This window comes from Lagenorhynchus albirostris, chromosome 18 (genome assembly GCF_949774975.1).
Source record: "Lagenorhynchus albirostris chromosome 18, mLagAlb1.1, whole genome shotgun sequence".
Taxonomy (NCBI): domain Eukaryota; kingdom Metazoa; phylum Chordata; class Mammalia; order Artiodactyla; family Delphinidae; genus Lagenorhynchus; species Lagenorhynchus albirostris.
In genome coordinates this window covers 19,245,866-19,270,168 of record NC_083112.1, presented here as the reverse complement: position 1 = coordinate 19,270,168, position 24,303 = coordinate 19,245,866, and the positions used below count along the sequence as shown (strand labels likewise).

General features: G+C 36.8%; 1 protein-coding gene across 3 annotated transcripts in view; it reads right to left on the bottom strand.

Annotated features, from left to right (window-relative positions):
- Positions 1 to 375: 375 nt before the first annotated feature.
- Positions 376 to 24,303, bottom strand: part of SUCLA2 (succinate-CoA ligase ADP-forming subunit beta) — a 49,029-nt gene continuing 25,101 nt past the window's right edge. Inside the window, exons 5-12 of one of the 3 annotated variants that reach the window (XR_009536774.1) lie at positions 21,059 to 21,187; positions 18,015 to 18,153; positions 11,530 to 11,691; positions 11,293 to 11,435; positions 6,497 to 6,617; positions 5,681 to 5,769; positions 1,816 to 2,372; positions 376 to 1,161 (exon numbers count right to left, since the gene is read on the bottom strand). Coding sequence is in view for 1 of the 3 variants with exons in the window: in XM_060129173.1 (XP_059985156.1) it covers positions 1,087 to 1,161; positions 5,681 to 5,769; positions 6,497 to 6,617; positions 11,293 to 11,435; positions 11,530 to 11,691; positions 18,015 to 18,153; positions 21,059 to 21,187 (858 nt within the window). In the remaining 2 variants the exon portion in view is untranslated. The remainder of the gene's footprint in view (positions 1,162 to 1,815; positions 2,373 to 5,680; positions 5,770 to 6,496; positions 6,618 to 11,292; positions 11,436 to 11,529; positions 11,692 to 18,014; positions 18,154 to 21,058; positions 21,188 to 24,303) is intronic. The other 2 variants (XR_009536775.1, XM_060129173.1) reach the window with 2 other exon arrangements.

Below are 24,303 nucleotides of genomic sequence, written 5' to 3'. Positions count from 1 at the left end.
CTACTGCTTGGCTGGTATTTCCTTCCATGGTACTTACACTGTTATTATCACATGGTCTGAACATTGTTAATAGTTAAATATCAACTGTTCTATGCAATGAAGAAAAGATGGACATGTATATACATACACACACACACACATACATACACAAATTGGGACACAAAAGACAATGTGGACTTTTTCGAGAAGGTACCAGATGGCACACACATAAACAGTAGAATTCAACTGAAATATCTGTAGATCACTTTATAATATGTAATATCATGCCCCAGTACATGATATACAAATCAGTTCCTGAGAGGTGTTTAGTGCAATGATAAACACATCACCTTCACTGTGTTTACTTAAGAAAGAAAAAAAAAACATTAATGCAAATCACATTGGGAGATTTTTTATTAATTTAAATTGACATTGTTAATTTTGTCTGCCAAGGTCCTTAGTAAATATATCCTTACATGATACAAACCTACAGGTTCTTCTCAATACCACAAGATCATGAGGACTTGCAGATATCAATGTTCTGTAATGATTAAAACAATGCTCAAATAATTCACAAGTTACTTTCCTGAAATACTTAAAAGAATATTCTGGGGAGTGTTTGAAAGGTCTGTTTATAAATAGTGACTGATATATTTAGTTAGGTATTTGGTGTTGAAGATAGACACTTCTTATATAAACATTGTTTTAATACACTGCTCTACTAATGAAACAAGTTATTAGATATAATACATTTCTGACACTAAAGAATAAAGCTTTGTCTTCATATTTATTTCATTCATAAGACTCTTATCAATGAAGAATGCTGTACCCAACAATAAACTGGCATATTGCAAGTGACATTCTGCAAAACTGAGAAAGAAAGCTGCAACAAAACAAACTAGATAACTGCATTACACATTCTTTATACAAACAGCCCATTCTGTACAGAATTAAATGCAGACCAAATGCTTTTAAAAGTTTTTGTGCCTAGACGGTAATTACAATCTTCACACACTAAAGAGAAAAGGAACAATAATAATACAGAACTCAGTATTTTTAACAATTATAACACATTTAACATCTTCAGCCAACCACTGGGTTCTCAAATCAGATTGGCAACTGAAATTTCACATCCACCTGGGCTTGCTTGGCTAAGGTCACTATCTCAGAGAGCTTTACAACCTGAAAGGAAAAAAACAAGCTTTGTCTCTATTTTCATAAAAACACAGAATCAGAACGATTGGTCAATGTAAAATTAATTGCATGTTCAGTCTTTTTCATTTAAAATATCTGGGCTATTCTGACATTGTTATAAATCACTTCACAGTCTTATAAGCATTTGCCACTCTTGAAGGATAGTCAAATCTAACACTGTTCACAACCCACACCATAACCCACACTGGATTTTATTCATATACATAATATCAGAAGGTATTAAATAGATACATATCTGATATATGTATATATCTCTTCATCATTGCCTAAATTTTATCCATATTTTTTTCCTTTTTTTAAAATTATAGTTGATTTACAAGTTGTGTTAGTTTCAGGTGTACAGCAAAGTGATTCTGTATCCCTTATAGATATTGAATAGAGTTCCCTGTGCTATACAGTAGGTCCTTGTTGGTTATTTTTTTATATATAGTAGTTTGTATCTGTTAATCCCCAACTCCTAATTTATCCCTCCCCAACTCCCTTTCCCCTTTGGTAACCCTAAGTTTGTTTTCTATGTCTGTGAGTCTGTTTCTGTTTTGTAAATAAGTTCATTTGTGTCATATTTTAGATTCCACATATAAGTGATATCGTATGGTATTTGTCTTTCTCTTTCTGACTTACTTCACTTAGAATGATGATCTCTAGGTCCATCCATGTTGTTGCAAATGGCATTATTTCATTCTTTTTTATGGCTGAGTAGTATTCAATTGCATATATATACTACATCTTCTTTATCCACTCATCTGTTGATGGACATTTAGGCTGCTTCCATGTCTTGGCTATTGTAAATAACGCTGCTATGACCATAGGGGTGCATGTATCTTTTCCAATTATGGTTTTCTCCGGATATGTGCCCAGGAGTGGGATTGCTGGATCATATGGTAGTTCTGTTTTTAGTTTTTTGAGGAACCTCCATACTGTTCTCCATAGTGGCTGCACCAATTTACATTCCCACCAACAGTGTAGGAGGGTTCCCTTCTCTCCACACCCTCTCCAGCATTTGTTATTTGTAGACTAAAATACAGACTGGCCATTCTGTCCAGTGTGAGGTGATAACTCACTGTAGTTTTTATTTGCATTTCTCTAATAATTAGTGATGTTGAGCATTTTTTCATGTGCCTGTTGGCCACCTGTATGTCTTCTTTGGAGAAATGTCTATTTAGATCTTCTGCCTTTATCTTTAAAGATAGAAACAGTGACTGTCTTAGCTGGATACTACAGAACGTAAAGCACATCTAAATAAAAGCGATTCCCTAGTGGTCCAGTGGTTAGGACTCGGCGCTTTCACTGCCGGGCCCCAGTTTAATCTCTAGTCGGGGAGCTAAAATCCCGCAAGCCTCGCAGTGCGGCCATAAATAAATAAATAAATCTTTTAAGAAATGTAAATAATCTTAACTTACAATGTTGGGATAGGAGCTTGGGTTTAGGAGTTAGTATTTTACTTTCTGTCAGTAAGTTAACAATTATCAAGCTGAATTCCAATGCTCTCTCTATAATCTGTCTGGGAATATCCAGCTGGTACCATACAACATATACAAATTAAACATATCTAAAACCAAACAACAGATTTAGCTTCTCTCCTCCCCAGCAGGGTAGTTAAGAGAAGGTTTTAAAGTTAGACACCTTGAGTTCAGATCCCACTCTGATGCTTACGATACATGATCCTGAGTAAGTTAATTTATCTAGCCTCTGTTTCCTCATCTATAAAAATGGAGATTATTTCACCAAACTTGTATTAAATAAGATAATACGTGAAGAAAAAAAAAGGCTTAGCATTGCATGCACAATAAATTATAAATGGTAGCAGTTGCTAATATTCATATTATTAATATTGTCATGACTTCCATAACCTCCTACTCAGTAGAGAAGGACTACAGACACAACGAAAATCAACTGTTCACTTTATTTTTCATGGTCTAATTGATCAAGCTCCTATTGATTCTTCTCCTTTCTCTCCATGTCCACAAAGCTTTTCTTAATTCAGGCTCTCATTGCAAACAAGCATATTTTCAGAGAAAAGTTCTAACCTATCCATTACCTTCACCTCACATCTATTTATTACACTAGCCAGACTCCTACTGTCCTTCACTCTTCCCTTCAACAATTGACTCCACATCTCAAAGTCAAAACAGGCTTTCTGAAACACTTTCTCATTCCCTTGCTCAAAATCTTAATTTAAACTCAAGACTGAGTGTAAATTCCTCTGTCTCTAAACTGCAGTTGAATTTTATTTACTAGCTAAGTTTTTTCCCAAATTATGTCCTAAAGAAGGAAATAAGACCTTTATTATTCTTATGAAAAGATATCACATTAACAAAGCAAATCTCAAAAGCCTAGTTACTGATTAAACCATATAGCCCCAAAGAGTATTCTGTGAAATGTCTATAAACATAGGTGGGAAAGAATCAGAAGTTCTCATTTAAAAACATCTCTGTATCTACTAGGGAGTGTGCACCAAGATATAGTGTTAAGTAAAAGAAATGAGGTAAAATACATGTTACCATCATATAATGTGGGAAAGCGGAGAGATATATGTATACATACATCTATATATACACACATACATTATTTGCTTGTTTTTTAAAAAGTGAAAAGACGAACAAAAAAATCCTAAGAAAACCAAAAAACTGGTTACCTATGGGGAAGGAACAAACAAGAGTAGGTATAAAGGCTAGATTCTCTAAGTATACCTTGTTTTACAGTTTGACTTTGGAAATATTATAACAAAAAATTTTTAAGCAATTCCTTTAAAATAAATCAATGAAGCTAACCGTGCATCAAAGGTGGGATAAAACAGAGAACCGTTTCATGTGAATTTTAAAATCCAGCAAATTATGGGAAATACTTCAAAGGACAAAAAGAACTGCACATACAAGTCTTCAACTACTTTCAGCAGTCATATTGTTGGTATTATTATTCTAAAACTGTCATGTCTGTATTGAGGGACAAAGCAAAGGAATATTTATGTTACTACAGAATGGGAAAAAAGAGAAACAGATATCAGATAAGAAAAAAAAACTGTACCTTGGATTTGCATTGGAAATATTGGAAGTTATGTACTCATGTATTTATCTCTTTAAAAAATACATATTTTCCTAGATTTGCCACTTAAAAATATCTAGAAACAATGAACAACCCAATAGTTGTAAGCACCCTTAAAGCTTAAATTGTGCTGTCTAAACACCATCTGGCTGATTCCAGGTCTGCAGCAAGAAATGTAAAGATGAGCCTGAAAAATCTCATCATATCAGAAAGCATATCGCAGGGCATGTAGGAAGGACTCAGGAGTCAACCTGAAGAGGTTCCCACTGACCAAAGATGAGATAATCTACGCATCAATAAAAATAACTAAAATGGACTGAACCACATCAAATATATTTAAATTCATGAGTTCAAAATAGCATGTGCACACATGCGTGCATGCAACACACACACCTAAAAACAAAAACTAAGAAACAAAAAAGCCTGGGTCACTTTAGTAGGCCATAATGGAACAAACCCATTATTTTGAAAACTGATCAATAAAACCAAAGAATTAAGTAGGTATCCTGCTTTTTCTATGAAAAATGTACTTCATGCCAACAAACAGTTGATACAAGAAAGTTTCGCTTTTTATAAGTATGCCATATAATAAATAATCACAGAGTTACAAAATCACCACTTTGCATAAATAAAATATTGGATCTAAGTTATGAATGTCAATGACTGCTAGTATTACAAAAAGAGAAGTTATCTGACATTTATATACCTCCTTATGGAATTACACAAAATTAACCATAAAATATTCTTGCTCCCCACTCCTCAAAATCAAATACATATATGATCAAACCTATTGATTGAACTACCAGTTTACAGGAAATACAGGAGCAGAGGAACATGTTAAATGACACCCCATGAATACAATAATTAAAATCCAGACTACAGGAAACACTACAAGACCATCAGCCTGGTTTTTTCAACAAATAAAGTTAAGAATAAAAAAAGAGGCAAGGGAGAATCTATAAAAAGAAATTTAGTGATATATTAACCAACTGCAAGCATAGACTTTTGATCCTAATTCTAACAAAGAACCTAGGCAAAAAATATTTAAGAGAATCAGGGAAATTTCAACACTGACTCAATTCTTTCTTTTATAAAACATAATACCACTATCCCATCTGAAACAAGTAATAATAATCCCTTTATATCATCAATACCTTTATCTTTTACAGATAAATGATGAGAAGTATGAAATAATATAATGTCTGGGATTTGCTTCAAAATAATCATGGGCAAGGAAGGAAGTAGGTAAGAATAAGATGAGACACGACTGAGCATGAACTGGTAATTGTTTAAGATGGGTGATAGGTATATGGGGTTCAATACTCCTAGTGTTTAGCTGAAACACTCATTATTAGCAATATTAGCTGGTTCATTTTAGAATCTAAATGTTTATAAATCTTTCATACACTGCAAATTTATCCTCAGATCAACATAACCTGTTTACCATTTTAGCAGCTTCATCCAAGTCATCACAAGCAAGAATTTTAAGTCCACTGTCCGCTATCAGTGCCTTAGCATCATCAACTCGTGTACCTGGAAATGATTTATGCAAATATAGACATTTTAAATACCTACACAAAACCATTTAAAATGTTTGTCACAATATACATTTACAAATATGAAATTTCAACTAACTTTGGTCATTTAATACAAATGCTTCTAAACCAAATACTATAAAAACCTGGAGTTGCCTTGTGAAATACTTTGCCGTACCACATTAATGGTAATTCAGACAAGTCAAAATTCAAGATACGTACAATAAATAAATAATGTATCAACTTATAGTAAGCAAAACTATGAACAATTTTGCTCCAATGTTAGAATTTTTTAACCCACGTTTTAAAAACTCCCTACTATACTCTCATTTTAAAAATACAGCTATTGGGACAAAGTGAGAGGGTGGCATGGACATATATACATTACCAAATGTATAAAAGATAGCTAGTGGGAAGCAGCCACATAGCACAGGGAGATCAGCTCGGTGCTTTGTGACCACCTAGAGGGGTGGGATAGGGAGGGTGGGAGGGAGATGCAAGAAGGAGGGGATATGGGGATATATGTATTCGTATAGATGATTCACTTCGTGACAGAGCAGAAACTAACACACCACTGTAAAGCAGTTATACTCCAATAAAGATGTTAAAAAAATATACAGCTATTTAAAACTAAATTTAAACCTAAATGAACCAAACCCCTTGGAATTATGAACTTTTAAGCAATTAGAGTTCACAGAACAACTGCAAGATCCTTTTACACTTACCTTGTAACCGTACCACAATAGGTATTTTAATTTCCAAATCCTTTACTGCCATGACTATACCCTGTGCAATAACATCACACCGCATGATTCCTCCGAAGATGTTGACCAGAATAGACAGTACCTGCCAATAAAATGTTTTAGATTAAAATTTTAAAGGAATGACTGTTTTTCCTTCCTTCCCAAGAAAACACTAGTATCTGTGCCTTATGATAAAAGTTAACTTCATGGAAACATTTTCAGACCAAACAGCCATACTCTCTGCATGCAGCTCTCATCACTGAAGTGTGTGCAGTCCACCACCTAGCAAAACTTATTTCCCCTCCTTGGATAATTTCAACACCTGGCTCACAGTCTCTTCTCTCCTGTCACATATTAACAAGACCTCTTGATTCCATTTTCTTGTTTCCTATTAAGCATAGTCATTACCAACATTACTAACCCAGACCATGTTGTAAGACAACATCATATGCAAGAGCTCCAATTTAGTCCTCATTAACTATCATCTCTTCATTTTTCCCCATCAACTCTACTAACTCTTCACACAAACCAGGCCCTCAAAATTACTCAACATCTGTATGGATGGACACTCCTGGCTACACATCACATCCAAACCTCAGGGCCTATTTGGGTTGCCATTCTTTCATCATCACACCAGTAGTCTGAATCGCTGTTCTTCTATCCTTTAGAAAAAAACCTTATTTGTTTTTTAAAAAGAGGCTTAGTTTATTCAGCTACACTAGAACTTCTCAACCAGTGAGATAGAAATGGGTTATAGACACACCAAGATATTGTTCCCCTCACCCCTTAGAGCAGGGGTCCCCAAGCCCTGGGCCACGGACCGGTAGCGGTCCATGGCCTCTTAGGAACTGGGCCACACAGCAAGAGGTGAGCAGTGGGTGAGGGAGCGAAGCTTCATCTGCCGCTCCCCATTGCTCCCCATTGCTCCCCACCGCTCCCCATCACTCCCCACCGCTCCCCACCACTCCCCATCGCTCGCATTACCGCCTGAACCATCCCCCACCCCCACCCCATCCGTGGAAGAACTGTCTTCCACGAAACCGGTCCCTGGTGCCAAAAAGATTGGGGACCGCTGCCTTAGAGCAATCAGGAAGGTTCTGGGACGGCTGGCACCTTAAGCCAGGGGCCTCTGACAACAAGCAACCTTCCCCACGTACCTCCCATGCCCCACTGAAATGTTACTTTCTGTGAATGCCATGACAGGAAAAAAGTTGAGACACACTGAGTTATACTAAGCATTCCTTATCTTTACCACTATTATTTCTATACTTCAAGAAATAAAGGTCTAGAATTCATAATGGAACAGAATTCACAGTGGACTCTGGCAACCTCCCATCTCACACCCTCCCGCCGCATGTGGGATAGCTACAGTACGCACCACAGGCATCATCTAGCACTTGAGCCTCAAGTGACTGGAGCTCTACCATGTCACTTTTACCTCCAGTCCGTATCAACTGATTACTACCAAGGACAAATCCTTGACCTGGCCAGAATGAATGTCTCTACAATATCAAATGTCTAAATCCCACTCTTGCTCAACCTCCTCTCCTTTCACTTAACGCCTTTCATCTCTAACTCTAACAAATCCAATCTTTTAAAGTCTCTAGTCCCTCAACCCCTTCCTAATCAACCAGTCTATCAGCTCTCCCCCAATCTGGCGTGCTTCACTATAGAGCCTAGAAGCCACAGCTGAGCAAACCAATGACACTGTCGTGGGCACACTCAGCTTCCTCATAGCCACTCCTCTCTCATACCCAGTCTACCTGCGTCCCCATTCAAATAATACATGATTCCAGCCTATTAGTTTATCCGTTCCAACTTCAAGAAAAGTAAAAGAGTGGGAAAAAACAAAACCAAACACCAAACCTGTGAAACACGAGCATAACCTGAAGAGCAGTATAATAATGATTCATCAGCAATAGTCTGACTCATACCTTTCAACCTTCTTCATGAGCCTCCTATCCCACTTCAAACTCTCTAACTTCTAGCATATGATCTTCCTTTTCCAGTAATACCTTAAGGAGTAACCTCCTCTCCAAAACTAACCTCATCACTAATTACTGTACTGTGTCTCCTCCAGGTCTCCACTCCTTTAGCTATATTCACTCTCTTCTTTATCTTCAAATCTCTTCTCCAGCTAGAAACAACCCATCTTCTTGGTCTTCTACACAAACACGCATACACTGCACAGCTCTTCTCAAGCCGACCTCCACTCAACTGCGAGCACTACGTCCTCCTGTGCCTCCTCAGACCCCACCACCGAAAGAGTAACTCTCCTGTATGACTCCACACCCTCAATTCCCAATCACAACTCAACCCACTGCAGCCTGGCCTCTGTCCCCCTCTCCTCTCTTTCAGCATCTAACACTACTGCCCATTCCCTTACTTCCCAGAACTCTTCACCCTGGCCTTTGATGTCACCACTCTCTCCTGATCTGCAACCATCTCTGTCAGTTTGTTCTCTCCCTCTTTTATTGGGTCTTCCTTCCTTATTCAGTCCTTCAGCACTGGGTGGGAGGAGCCAGGTTCCATTCTTGGTTTCCTCAAATCACTTGCATGAGTCATATCACCAACGCCTAACACTTCAACTTTTCTCAATATACTGAGGACTCTCAAATACACATCTGACCATTATAGGAAGAATATCTTTACAACTATCTACCAGGTATAATCACCACAGGGCAAACTTAACACATTCATTCAAAAATACCAAATTTCTTTAGTTTGCTTCTGACAGCACAAAAGATATCACCAATGATTCTCTGCAGCCAGAAGTCCTAACCAATCCCTCCCCATGCCACGCCCAAAAAGGAAAAAAATGAACTTAAGGATTCTATCTCAGCAGTGTAGGTTTCATTGCTTTATTCTTACTGACACTGCCTTTGTTATGGACCTCTTCATCCTTCCCAACAAGCAGGTATAATAACCAAATTGATATCTTCTGCCAGTGTCTCCCTATTCCCCATTTCACACTTTACTAGCAGAATTAACTTCTTTTTTAAAAATAAAAAAACAAAAAGGTAAGGAGTTGATATATATATTTGTAAATGTGCTGGGGCAGAAGTATTAAATTCAAAACTCCTTAGCTATAGATACAGGGATCTTCACAATTTGGATCTCAATTTGCTAACATTACTCCTTATCATTCATCCCAATAATGCTATATCTTTAGGCATAAGCATCTTACCAATCCATGAACACAGTGGCCCTCTCTGGACCCCATGCCTCTGCACATTTCCTTCCCCTTGCCCAACTCATTCAATTCTCAACACAGTTCAAGGTATCTTGATCCCTACCAATGACAAATTCTCAGTCTAAATTCAGTAAGACTAGTTACATGAAGGCCATTATCTTATTTCCATAAGCCTTAAACAAACCCACATTGGGGCTTCCCTGGTGGTGCAGTGGTTGAGGGTCCGCCTGCCGATGCAGGGGACGCAGGTTCATGTCCCGGTCCGGGAGGATCCCACATGCCGTGGAGTGGCTGGGCCCGTGAGCCGTGGCCACTGGGCCTGCGCGTCCGGAGACTGTGCTCCGCGGCGGGAGGGGCCACAGCGTGAGAGGCCCGCGTACAGCAAAAAAAAAAAAACAAACAAAAACCCACATTGGTCACACAGTAGATATATTCCTTAAAAAAATATCTGATGATTGATAATATGTCTGTTTCTTGGATCACAATGCTTCACATCTCTTGTATTCTGATAATTATTTATAAATTCGTAACTATAAATTATGGCATATCTATATATGACAGATTATGCAAACATTACAATGAGTGTTTTAGAATAATACTTTACACAAAAAGTGCTCAAGATATGTTAGCAAAAAAAGACTCAAAATGTGTGTATTGAAAGATATATATATGAATGGGTGAAATATATGGCATGTGAATTATATCTTTTTTTTTCTTTTTTGGAAGCCAGGTTTTTGGGGGTTTTTTTGGTTTATTTTTATTTATTTTAGGCTGCACTGGGTCTTCATTGCTTCGTGTGGGCTTTCTCTAGTTGCGGTGAGCGGGGGCTACTCTTCCTTGTGGTGCACAGCCTTCTCCTTGCGGTGGCTTCTCTTGTTGCAAAGCATGGGCTCTAGGTGCACAGGCTTCAGTAGTTGTGGCACACGGGCTCAGTAGTTGTGGTGTGAGGGCTCTAGAGTGCAGGCTCAGTAGTTGTGGCACACAGGCTTGGTTGCTCCGCAGCATGTGGGATCTTCCCGGATAAGGGCTTGAACCCGTGTCCCCTGCATTGGCAGGCAGATCCTTAACCACTGCGCCACCAGGGAAGCCCCATGAATTATATCTTAATAAAGCTGTTTCTAGAATGATACATATGCAATGTGTATGAGTGTATGTGTGAAATATGTAAGCATTAACAAGTCTTAAAGAAAATAAATCAAATCAATAGTAACAAAAGCTATGCCTGGATAGAATTAAAGATGATTTTTATTTTCTTTTTAGCTTTACAGACTTTCCAGATTTCTGGCTTTTTTAGTCAACTAACAGCTCCAAAATTTTTTCTATAGTAATGGGTTCTCATACCAAATCACTACCGTTTATAGTATTATCTAATACCATCCAGTATTTCTTCACCTTGTTTTCTAAATCACAATGGGAAAGTTTATCTTTCTTTCTTGCTAACTTTTATTTTATTGATTTCAGCAAACTTTTCCAAACTATTGAGGACTTTTGAACTTTAACGCTCAACTACTATAACGACCACATTTACTAATTAATCAAGTTACTTCTCTCCATTCAAATTCTAAAACATAAGTTCTGCCCCTACCTTTTTATCTGAAGTGATAAGTTTAAATGCTTCTGTTACTTGATGGACTGTGGCACCACCACCAACATCAAGAAAGTTGGCTGGAGTCCCTCCATGAAGCTTTATTATATCCATTGTGGCCATTGCCAAACCAGCACCATTTACTATCAAGAAGGGAAAATGATTAGTATAAGCAACAAACAAAGAAAATAAATTAAGCTTAGCCAATCCAACTCTTAACATAAAAACAGGTGGTACCTAGACAGCCTATATTTCCATCTAGGCCAATGTAGTTGAGATCTGCCTTAGCTGCATCTTTGTCCCTTTCATCTTCCTGGGTCCAGTCCTGTAGGTCAAAGATTTTCTTCTGGCGATAAGCTGAATTAGAATCAAAATTGATCTTTGCATCCATACATAGCACTTTGAAGGAAAAAAATAAAGTGATGTTAATTTCAAGATAGACACAATAAACTATACAGTAATCAAATATTTTTGACTTCAGAAGAAAAACACATTTTGTTACTTACTAAAGTATTTCAATTTATCTTCACAATTAATTCAAACTGTTTCTTGAAAAAGAATATGTGAAAATTAAAACTGCCCCATCAAAGTTACTGGTTCTACACCTATCCTAAGCAACAGATAAAGAAGGGAAAAAAAACCCCTCAAAAGCATTTAATTTTCTTTTTAATTACCAAGAATTAACCGTCCATGCTCCTAGCTAACTCCTTTGCTTGGGCCCAGGGTCTCAACTCAAGGGGACTGTTCCGCTAATTCTGTCTTTCTTGCACTGTAAATTCCACCCTACCCCACTTTTCTATTGGCTAAATCAAACTGACTTGTAAAAATGCTGTTCTTTCCCCCACCTCAATAAAAAGAAAGAAAAAACTCTTTACTCACTACCTCCCCCCACCCCCTTACTCTCCTCTTTCTATACAACATAACTCATGGAAAGAGCTGTCTCTTTAAACCTGGGGTCAGCAAACTATGGCCTATGGGCCAGATTCAGCCTGTGCTGGTTTTTTTATGGCCTGTGAGCCTACAAAGGGTTTTATATTTTTAACATGTTATGAAGAAGAAAGAAGAAAGAAAGGGTAAAGGAAGAAGGAGAAGAACAAGTAGAGAAATAGCAGTAACTGAGACTACATCTGCCAAGCCCTGCTTAAAAAACTCCCTATACCAGTACAAGTTTTTCTCCTGCCATTCTCTCTTAAATCCACTCTAATCAGGCTTTTACCTCCAGCACTCTACCAAAATGGCCCTTATGAAGGTTAATTCTCTGACTTTAGCTTTCAATATGTATTCTATCCCTTCCTTGCTCCAATGTAACTACAACTTTCTCCTTATTCCTGAACAGATAGAGGCTAAAAGAACTGAGCAGTTTCAGCTGTTGCACAAAACAAGAGACAAAGTTTAGAGTCAGCCAAATTAACTATTAACAACAAAAACCAACATTCTTTCAGAGGAAGCTGACAGAATTCAGTCTCCCAAAATGTCTAGTATACAACTAGAAATTATTAGATCTGTGAAGAAACAGGAAAATGTAACCAAAAATAAAGAGACAAAGCAGTCAAAAGAAACCAAACTCAAGATGACTCAAATTTTAAAGTATCAGAGGACTGTGAAATAGCTATTTTAAACATGTTTAATGATTTAAGGGAAAATATGGTCATAATAAAGCACCACATAAGTAATCTCAGCAGAAAATAAAACTATGAAAGGAACCATATTGAAAATTTGGAACTAAAAAGTACAATATCTGAAATCACTGGTGAATGATAATATGTATGTTTCTTGGATTGTGATCCTTCAGATCCCTTGTATTTTGATAATCATTTATAAATTTATAGTTATAAATTGTGGCATATCTATATATGACAAATTTTACAAATATTAAAATAAGTGTTTTAGAAGAATGCTTTAGTAAATGCAAAAAGTGCTCAAGATATGTTAGCAAAAAAATCTGCATATAACTTTACAGTTGGCCCTCCATACCTGCAGTTTTGCATCCAAAGATTCAACCAACCACAGATTATGTAGTACTGTAGTACATACTTATTGAAAAAAAAATCTGCTTATAAGTGGACCCTCATGGTTCAAATTAGTGTTGTTCAAGAGTCAACCATATATCTATTAAATTAATAAAATTAACATGCCATTCAAAAAACAATGAGGAACACATAGTAAAGGCATTAATCCTTAGTAGGCCTCTAAAGTATATAGACTCAAGAAGATAAAGACAGGTTCACTCAGGTGATGGTGATTCTCCAATAAAAACATACTTGGGGTGAAATACCTAGGAAGCGTATTTCCTAGACCTGAGCCCTGCAACAGTCAGTAGAACCAGCCACTGACAATTCTGCTAACAGCAAGGGTATGTGTAATATCAGTAAACAGAGCCCATACTCAATTCCTAGTGTTCAAAAGAGGAAAAACTTTTAAGAAATGTACATTTTGGGTTTCTTCCCCCCAGAAGTCACAAATGCACCAGGCCAAAATTAATTCCTTACTTGGAGATTTCTCTCAACTGATTTCAGGTCCATAGGTAAGATAATCAAGACAACTGGCATCCTGGGGAGACTAATATCAGTCCATTCTCTTTCATTCAGCTTTCACTGAGTTTCTGCCATGATCTTTGATAAAACGAAGTACATGGTTCTGAGAATATTATTGTGCCTGGCAGTGGGATCACGGTCCTGGCAGTGGGAATGGCTTGAGTTTGGGGGGAGGGGTTTCCCCAAATTTGGTAATTGAGGGTCAAAGCTGTGATAAACTTATATGTATTATTAACCTTTTGTACACTTTTAGAATTCAGGCACATAAGAGATCTGAAATTCAAATAATATAACTTCTGAAATCACAAAGAAACTCTACCCATTCCTGTGACAGACAGTCCAAACTGCCATGGCTAAAAGAATTTTAAAACTATCTAGAATTCATAACCTCTCATTCAATCAAAATATTTACAAAATTAGAAAGAACATTAATTTCTTTGAACTTCTAACTCAGATAAGAGAATGTGACTTGGGACTTCAGTTCTCTAGGTCCTCTGGACTTTTATCACATTTGGACTTTAAATCCAGCTGTGTCTTTATGTAATCTACTATTAGAGTATTTCAGAGTATTTTAATGCCATAATCTAATCTCACTGATGAACTTTTGAAATTCCGATAGACAACCTGACTGAACATAATGTGGTGTCAGAAACAGAAAAGAATAAATTTTCAGAATTGAGCATAACACTTTCTTAAAGCTGATACTGGTGTACTATTTTGACCCATTTTAGAAATTTCTGGGGGTAAAAATCCAAACTACCTATAGATGCTCCCATATAATAGCCAGAGGAACAATGGCTGGGATTGGAAAGGCAGCCTCAAAGTCAGAACAAGATTACCCAAACAGACAGCTAACCTCTCCTCCCTCAAGAGCTCCACATCCACCCTGATAGATCACAGGCTTGATGGTTGAGCTCAGTGGGTAAAGAAAATACTAAGGAATGTTTGGGGGGGAGGCGGCGGGATCAAATCTTCCCCACTCCTGATGCTTCCTTTCACATTCACTTAGTATAAGATCTGTCTCTCACTGTCTCTACTTAATTCTTCCCAGAGGAAAGGACACAAATTATCTGTCTAGTTAATCTAGATATTATAAAACTAGGCATGCATAATTCTGCTCAATCCTTCTTCCTCTTGGGAGTAAGCTTCCCACAGCGAGCAACCATTTCCAACTGCTATTCCCAAGGCACAGTCTATCCCTGAAAGGCCTGCCCTGTTAAAGCCTCATATTTGAATAGATTTATTAAGTCTGTCTAATGGTGTAATTTAGTTGTCGGATCCATTTTAGTTAGAACTCTGTCAGGGAAGATCAGTAATCACTGGAAGATCTCTCAGAAACCCCAATGATGGCAATGGTATGATTAGCTATTTAAGCAATTGTATTCAAATATATACATATATATATATATTATATTACCCTATGTTTTCAGAGCATTACTAGGAAAATAAGTCTAGAGTCTATATGCTTTCCTCTTACAATTATTCAAACAAGTAAACCGGTACAAATTAAGAGGTATACTTCATTCTATGCAGCATATATGTTCCAAAAAAACTGTGCACAAAGGAAATAACTCCAAATTTAGTCATTCAAAATATCCTTAAACTACTATTTTAAGGAATACTATGATAATTTTCCCAAATGTATATTCTATCTTGTCATATGGTAACTTGGTACCAAAAGGAGACAAATATCTATATTTTCTATTTTTAAAAATATTACTTTTGAAACTCAATATGAACCTTATAAATAAAACGTATCAATCTGCATATGTTTATAACTACATAGTCTGCATTGGTCTAAAGCCTCCATTCAAAATATATAAAGAAAGTACTGTGAGAAATGTAGATCTGCTAACAGAGCCTGAGCTTGAACTCATCTGTAAAATAAAGCCTTCTCCTTTCCATTCCCACTGCCTTTGTTACCTCCTGCTTGGACTACTGCTACAGCTTCCTAACCTAAAAGATATACCTTATTGCTAATCTCTGCTGATATACTACTCTCTACCCAAAATATCCCTGTCATACAACTGTGTCATATGTAAGAGCACAAATTCTGCAGCTGACTGTTTAGATTCACCGCCCAGTTCTACCACTAGCCATGTGTCCCTGGGCAAGTCACTTAACCTCTTGGTAACTCAGTTTCCTAACCTATAAAATAAGGATAGTAATAGTATCCACCTCACAGAACTGCTATAAACATTTAATGAACTATAGGGGTCCATATCTGAAAAGTTCTTACAATAGTGCCTAGCATATGGTATTTGCTATGTTTTCGTTAAATAGAGGAAACCTACTATTTCCTACTATAGGAAACCAAAGTATACTTAGAATACTTAGAAAACAAATACAACAATAGAATTAAAATCTTCAAATGAAGAACAAAATCAACAGTCTCTGTATACTGCAATAAACAGTAAGAAAATACAATGGCAGAAAAGATTCCAATCAAAATAGCAACAAAAAAATACTTCTACAAATAAATCTAAAAAGAAATATAATACCTACCCAAAGAAAATAAGTCTTACTTAAAAAAGTATAAATCAAGACTTACATAAATGGAAAAATAGGTATTTCTAGTTGGAAAAACTGATTACTAGGAAGATGTTAATTTTTCCCCAACAATTTATAGGATGAATACAATTCCAATAAAATTCCAGTATGGGGCTTCCCTGGTGGCGCAGTGGTTGAGAGTCCACCTGCTGATGCAGGGGACACGGGTTCATGCCCCGGTCTGGGAAGATCCCACATGCTGCGGAGAGGCTGGGCCCGTGAGCCATGGCCGCTGAGCCTGCGCGTCCGGAGCCTGTGCTCCGCAGGGGGAGAGGCCACAACAGTGAGAGGCCCGCGTACAGCAAAAAAAAAAAAAAATTCCAGAATGATCGGTTTTGAAACCTGACAAAAGGATTCTAAAGGTTGCCTAGCAATAGGAGTTAGTAATTGGACATCCAAGTACCAAATGCAGGACCAAAGGCTTCAAGGAGTTTGAGAACCCCTAAACTGCATGAAAAACAGTGCATATGCACATGCACACATGGGAACACTGGTGCAGACTCCTTGGTGAGGGTTACTCGCTTTCATGCAATTTTCACTGCATTTCTTAAAATTTGTCCTTGACCCACAAAGGATTAAGTAATGCCAATCTAAAAGAATAAATAGGTAAGAACTGCCTCCCTTAAAAAAAAATATCGGTTTCATACAGATAATTCTCCTTCACTGGACATTTCATTTTTAAAATGTGCATCAGCCCTCACTCTTTAAAAAAATTTAATTATTTTTAGTTTTATAAACTATCTCTACAATCACAAGAAAATTTACTCATTTTTCTTTATACAACCATATAAATGACCAGCTAAAAATTGACTTCTATAATAATGAATATAACTAATTAGAAGTATAAAAGTGAAAGAGATCTACAAATGCTTAAGAAGATTAGAAATGTCCAAAGAGACTTGAAACAAAATCAAACAAATTATAGCAACAGAAGCAATTAATGTAAAATATCAAGAAAAATTTAGGCTACAATAAAGCAACTTATAGTTTTAGAAAAACTATACATGGAAGGCATGATAATTCAAAACCTGATTTACCTTTTAAACATACGTAAAAGAAAAGCTGTCAAAGTGACAAGCTAATCTTACTTCCCTAATATTAAATGACTCTAGCATCAGAATACACACTTTGTACAATAACAATCATGGTGTCTCTAAAGTTTGAAACCTGGGGAGACTAAAATGGCTAATTCCCCAAAACTACAACTATTTATTCACTACTGTAGTGGATACTCTAATCCATCACTGCCCAACAGAAATTTCTGCAATGATGAAATTGTTCTTTATGCGTGCTGTCCAATACAGAGCTGTCCAATACATGGGGCTACAGAGCACTTGAAATGTAACTAGTGCAACTGAGAAATATTTTAATCTTATATTATTTCAATTAATTTTAACTGCCACATGTGACTGGTAGCTACCATACAGTGCAGCTTTAACCCCTCTGTGTGTACATAAATATATATTTAAGGTGTTTGTTTTAAAGGGTCTCTTTAATATTTGTTCACATTCACTCTTTTCATTATAAAATAAGCTTCTACATAGAAATGAGTTCACTTCCTTATGAGTTCAACTTCCTCAGTGAAGAATATGATAAGTGGATAAACAGACAATCAATGTTTGATAAAAGATACTTTACCAGCTCCATCTGAATCCTCTACCATTGGATTTATTTCTACCATGGTTGCATCATATTTCAGAAAAAGGTTGTAAAGCTTAATCATGTTTTCTGCTGCAGAATCCACAATATTGGCTGGAAATCCCATCTTCTGTGCAAGCTGAAATTAATTTGTCTCTTTATTATAGGAATGCTGTATACATCCAATCAACATTAAATTATTACAAATAAAAAACCTTGTAGTTTATCATTTAAATAATAAACATGACTCATTTATGGTTAAACATTAATCACTAAAATAGCATCTACTATCACTAAATGGCTAAACAAAAGTTTTTATTCAAAATCCTCACAAAGCAGGTAGTATGCCCATTTTACAAAGAAAGAGATTCAGGGCTTCCCTGGTGGCGCAGTGGCTGAGAGTCTGCCTGCCGATGCAGGGGACACGGGTTCGTGCCCCGGTCCGGGAAGATCCCACATGCAGCAGAGCGGCTGGGCCCGTGAGCCATGGCCGCTGAGCCTGCGCGTCCAGAGCCTGTGCTCCGCAGCGGGAGAGGCCACAACAGTGAGAGGCCCACGTACCGCAAAAAAAAAAAAAAAAAGATTCAGAGAGGTCAAATGACTTGTCATCCGCCTCAATTCCTGTTCCTCCTGTGTTATTCCATAGCCTCCATACTACCACTAAGCCTTATGGCCAACCTAAACTGAAAATAGAGACTTATATTTTATTAAAACTACATATAAAAGGCAGACTGATAATCCAAATGGTCCAATGGCCAAAATATTAATTCACCCTATTTTACCTTTTAGGTAATTTATGAAGAGTGTCTACCAAGCAATGAAGACACATCCAGTCAAACAAGTATTATCCCATTCATTCAAAAATCTACTGAACACCTAATATATGCTAGATTCAAAAGATATACAGGTACTTAAGCTTCTAATCTAGTAGAAAAGTTTACAGTCTTGAGCAGAGATTCCTCCCTAAATATACCTGAAGAGCTTTTTTTTCTTTCAATTTTTATTTATTTATTTTTGGCTGTGTTGGGTCTCCGTTGCTGCACATGGGCTTTCTCTAGTTGTGGCGAGCAGGGGCTACTCTTCATTGCGGTGCACGGGCTTCTCATTGCGGTGGCTTCTCTTGTTGCGGAGCACGGGCTCTAGGCACACGGGCTTCAGTAGTTGTGGCGCATGGGCTTAGTTGTTCTGCGGCATGTGGGATCTTCCCGGGCCAGGGATCGAAACTGTATCCCCTGCATTGGCAGGCAGATTCTTATCCACTGTGCTCTTCAGGGCAGCCCGGAAGAGCTTTTTTAAAAATGCATACACCAAGGTCTCAACCCAGAAGTTGTGGTTCACAAGTTCTATAGTGGACCAAAACTCCATAATATTTTAAAGTTGTATAAGCAATTCTGAACCACTGGTATAGAAGCCACATGTCTCTTTTTTTATCCTAACTGTTGCAGCTGATCAGGAAACCTATGGAGTAGCTTTTTCCTCTCTTCCAATTGCTATCTAAGGCTACAATACATCTGACTTTCAATAACAGAAAATATTAAATTCTTTGAAAGTGAATGTGATTCTTGCAAGAAGACAAATGCAAATAATCAAATGAAAATAAAGTGGATGATCAAACTAAGAAATGTAATTTTGGGTTAAAACATTTCAAAACAAAGAATGATGAGAAATAAAGTACCATTTCATTTAGAAAGATTTTCACTAGGTTACAATCTACTGTTTTAAATGTAAACACCTGAGAATTACAAAAGAATTCTGATCAGCCCAGTATGAAATTAGTTTGTCTAGCACTGTGCTGGGAACTATTTCTGTTCATCCATCACTCAAAAAGGTACAATCTTAGTAGATTATTCCTTCAAGTATTCTTGTAAATCAAGTGTTTTCTTTCTCATTTAAATTTAAGTCTCCAGTCATCACTCTCACATAACTACCTAATGAATCAAATCTCTGTCCCCTTTAAACATTTATACCATTCACTTGCCTAAATGACTTTCTTCATGCTTTAGCAGGGAAATCTTTGTATCAGTCAAAGTTCCTGCTCTACTGTACTTCGATACCATAAGCTTCTCTTGACAGTTTCCTAATAAGAGATGTTAATTTCATTCAAACTTTAATATTCAAACTTCTTTTTAAGATGGGTCACTCATTTTTTATATATAAGCTAAACAATTTAATAGCAGTATTACAAACATTAACAAGCAACTCTCACAGGCCATAATACTAAACTTCATGGTTAAGTTTTTCTTCTGGGGGGCTTTTTTTGGGTGGGGTGGGAATCGAATGGGAGGAAGAGGCACACAAGAAGGATGGTACAGAAAACTATTGAAACTGTAGGCAAAATTTACCGAGTATGTACATACACTGAGAGAAAGTCCACAGCTTTAAACAGATTCTTAAAAGCGTCCATAAAACCCCCCAAAAATAAAATCACTGATCTATCGTAGGGATATATGAGACAGTGTCCCTACCATTCCATACAACTTACAGGAAATAAAGGGGGGATAGGACATGTTAAATGCCACCATGGGGATGTAAAATCCAGACTGTGAAAAACAATAAAGTATAATTAACCCAGGTTCTTCAACAAAATGAAAGAAAATGGATGAAGAAAGTGAGGGAAAGGAAACCTATAAACTAGAAGAAGACCTATGAGACCTATTAACCAACCACAATGAAAAAACTTAGTGGATCCCAACTCAAACTGTAAAAGAAAAAAAAATTGAGACAATTAGGGAATTTGAATGACTGGGTAAGTGATGATATTAAGAAGTTATTGTTAGTTTTACTAGTGATGGAATGGTATAGTGGCTATTTTAAAAGAATCCTTATCTTTTAAAGATACATAGTAAAATATTTATGAAGGATATGAAGAAAAACGCTTTAGATACTTCTAAAAAGTTGCAATTTCAAACTACATATTAACATGCCTTGACACTCAAAAAAATTTTTTAAGAAGTTTTGTCAATCACTTCACTTACACAGTTAATTCTCTTTAAGGGTTGTAATTATCCAATCAAAAGCTAGAAATGTTTCGGAGTACAACATACCCGAACAGCTTGTTCCTTTTTGATGCCTTCTACAATATCAATAGGTTCTTTAACTATGGCCTCAGGAGTCTCAGCAGCAACATCTTCAATGTTGACACCACCTTGAGAACTTCCTATCAATACAGGACCCTAGCAGGAGGGGAAACAGCCAAAATATCTAGATTTTATTTTGGAACCGTCAATAAAATCTTAAAATCTATTTGTGTACACTATCAGACTTATACATCTATCACTCCCCACTATTCTTAAATTCCCTTGAGAATTTATCCTTGCATCACCTGCACAATGCCCCCGCTAAGTGTTCAATTGAAATAATGGAAAAGAAGTGAAAAGGAAGAGGAAGACAATGGCTCACCTGTGAGGGAAAAAGATTAAAAACAGATACAAATGTATACCAAACAACTTAATATAATCATATACATATGTGAAATATAACCTATGCATTTTTCACAAGAACTGAAGGGGCATTAAAGTATTGTTTAAAGAACATTAAAAAAATCATAAAACAGTTTACTGATATTTAATAGGGAAAGCCTAATGAACAAAAGGTCCTGATTTTATAAGCTCTAGCCCTACTAGAAGTCAGTAAAAAAGAAAGCTACCTACCTTGAAAGAATAGCTCTGGCTATTATCATGAGCAATATAAGAAGGTAAGATGATAAATACCAAACAATTAAGTTAACTTTTAAGTCTTCTAAAATCAATCAAGAAAAAAACAAAGTAAAATTATCTAATAGATTTGCTAATTTATGCACAAAACCAGAAATAATCTTAACATGCAAAAACAAGGAAACGGTAAAACCATGCTACTAAAGATTATTTAATGCATCTGGAAAGGAAAATGATCTCAGCAGTGTAATCTGGGGAAAAATGATACAAAACCTTAGATTCTATTCTCAACTGTGTTTTTTTTAACATAAAGTGTGCTTAAATATGCACCCTCCCACTATTCACACAAGCAGAAAAAAGATAAGAAATAAAACATTAAATCATAAGACTTTTGTTATTTTATGTGTCACTATTTTAAAAAAAATTTCTACAGTGAATATATTATTCTTAATCCAGAAAAAAAAAAACCTCAAAAGACTAATTTCACTTTTCTATCCCAGTACCTAAGCGTTTCAGTAACAAATTCATTTCAAGGTATAATGTAAAGGAATAATATTATATTCATTACTGTTTGGAGAACAATACAGTCCTTCAAATCCTCAAAATATGGCAATAGCCAAAGGGACCAGGGTGGGGGAGGCAGGGTGGTGGTGGTGGTGGTGGTGGTGGTGGTGGTAGTGGTGGTGGTGGTGGTGGTGGTGGTGGTGGTGGTGGAATTTATTATTTTTTAAAGAGAGTTAACTGTTATTTAGGCAAAAAAAGATTTAAGTATCAGCCCTCCAGGAGAAAAACTGGGTGGTTGAGGAACAAGGATGGGTGGAAGATTTGTATTTCCCTGTACATCTTTGTACCTTTTAAATTTTATACTGCCTGACTAGATTTCAATATACATGTGTAATAAAGAATTTGGCTGGCCTTTGTCCCCAGTGCATGGGAGGCAACTTCTAAACCCTCCCCTACATCTGAGAGTTTATGTTAATGAGGTGACTCACAATGGACCCCTAGATAATACAAAGGAGATGACTCAGGTGGGCACTGACCAGGTCAGAAAGACTAATGATGTGATTAGAAGGTTGGAGCTTTGAGCCACATGATATCAGCCTACACTTCCAAGAGGGAAGGAGGCCTGGAGATTAAGTTTAACTTAGTGGGCAATGATTCAGTCAATCATTCCTACTTCATAACCCCTGCACACCCCCACTGCCACTACCCAAAAATACTCTGGACATCAGGGTCAGCAAGATGGTGGAAAAGAAAGCCCCAGATTTTGCTCTCCCACAGAAACACTAACTTAACAACAACAATATATGACCCCAAATGCCTATTAGAGAAAACCAGAAAACAGTTAAGAAGTTGCAGTACTCCAAGCAAGTTCAACTGCAAGGAAATGGGTAAGAAAAGTCATTTTATTTCATCTAAGTGAGCCCCTCCCCCAAGCCAACACAGCTCAATATGGGAGAAATAGCCCAATGTGGGGCTTCCCCCTTGGGAGGGAAAGAGAAGAGTGAAATGTGCATCTAACATTTCTGCTTTTCAGGGGTCTGTCCAAGGAACTGGTTTCTGTCTCACCTGACTTGGAGGGCTAACAGGGAACCTGCAAACTCTGAATGTCTTGTGGGGGAGAGGCACTGAGAACAAAATAAAGCTCAGCAGCTTGTGACAGCACCAGAGAACTTGTAATACTATAGACAGAAGCCAACACAGCTCACCAAAGTTGAAGGAAAGCACCCAACTCATGGCTTTCTTTTTAACAACTCAAAGAAGTAGAAAAAGAAGAACAAACTGAACCCAATGTTAGCAAAAGGAAGGAAATAATAAAGATTAAAGCAGAAACATATGAAATAGAAAATTTTTTAAAAAACAGAAAAAAATTAGCAAAACTAAGAGTTGGTTTGTTAAAAAGATCAACAAAATTGACTAACCATCAGCTAGACTAAGAAAAATAGAAAAGATTCAAACAACAAAAATCAGTAGTGAAAGAGGAGACATTACAACTGATACCACAGAAGTGAAAAGGACCATAAGAGACTACTATGAACAATCAAACACCAACAAATTGGGTAAACTAGAAGAAATAAATCCCTAGAAACATACAATCTAGCAAGACTGAGCCATGGAGAAATAAAAAATCTGAACAGAGCTAACAAGGAGATTGAATGAGTAATCAAAAACCTCCCGACAAAGAAAAGCCCAGGACGAGATGGCTTCACTGAAGAATTCCCCCAATCTTTCTCAAACTATTCCAAAAAAAAAGAAAACTGAAGAGGAGGGAACACTGCCAAACTCATTCCATGAGGCTAGCATTACCCTGTTACAACATCAGACAAAGATACTACAGGAAAACTACTGACCAATACCCCTGATGAATATTGATGCAAAAACTCGTAACAAAATACTAGCCTACCAAATTCAATAACACATTAAAAGGATTATATATCATGATCAAAGGGGGTTTATTCCTGGAATGCAAGGATGGTTCAACATAGGAAAATCAATCAGTGTACCACACCACATTAATAGAATCAAGGTCAAAAAAACCACATGACCATCCCAATTGCTGCAGAAAAAGCATTTGAAAAAATTCAACACCCTTTCATAAAAACACTCAACAAACTAGGAAGAGAAGGACTACATCA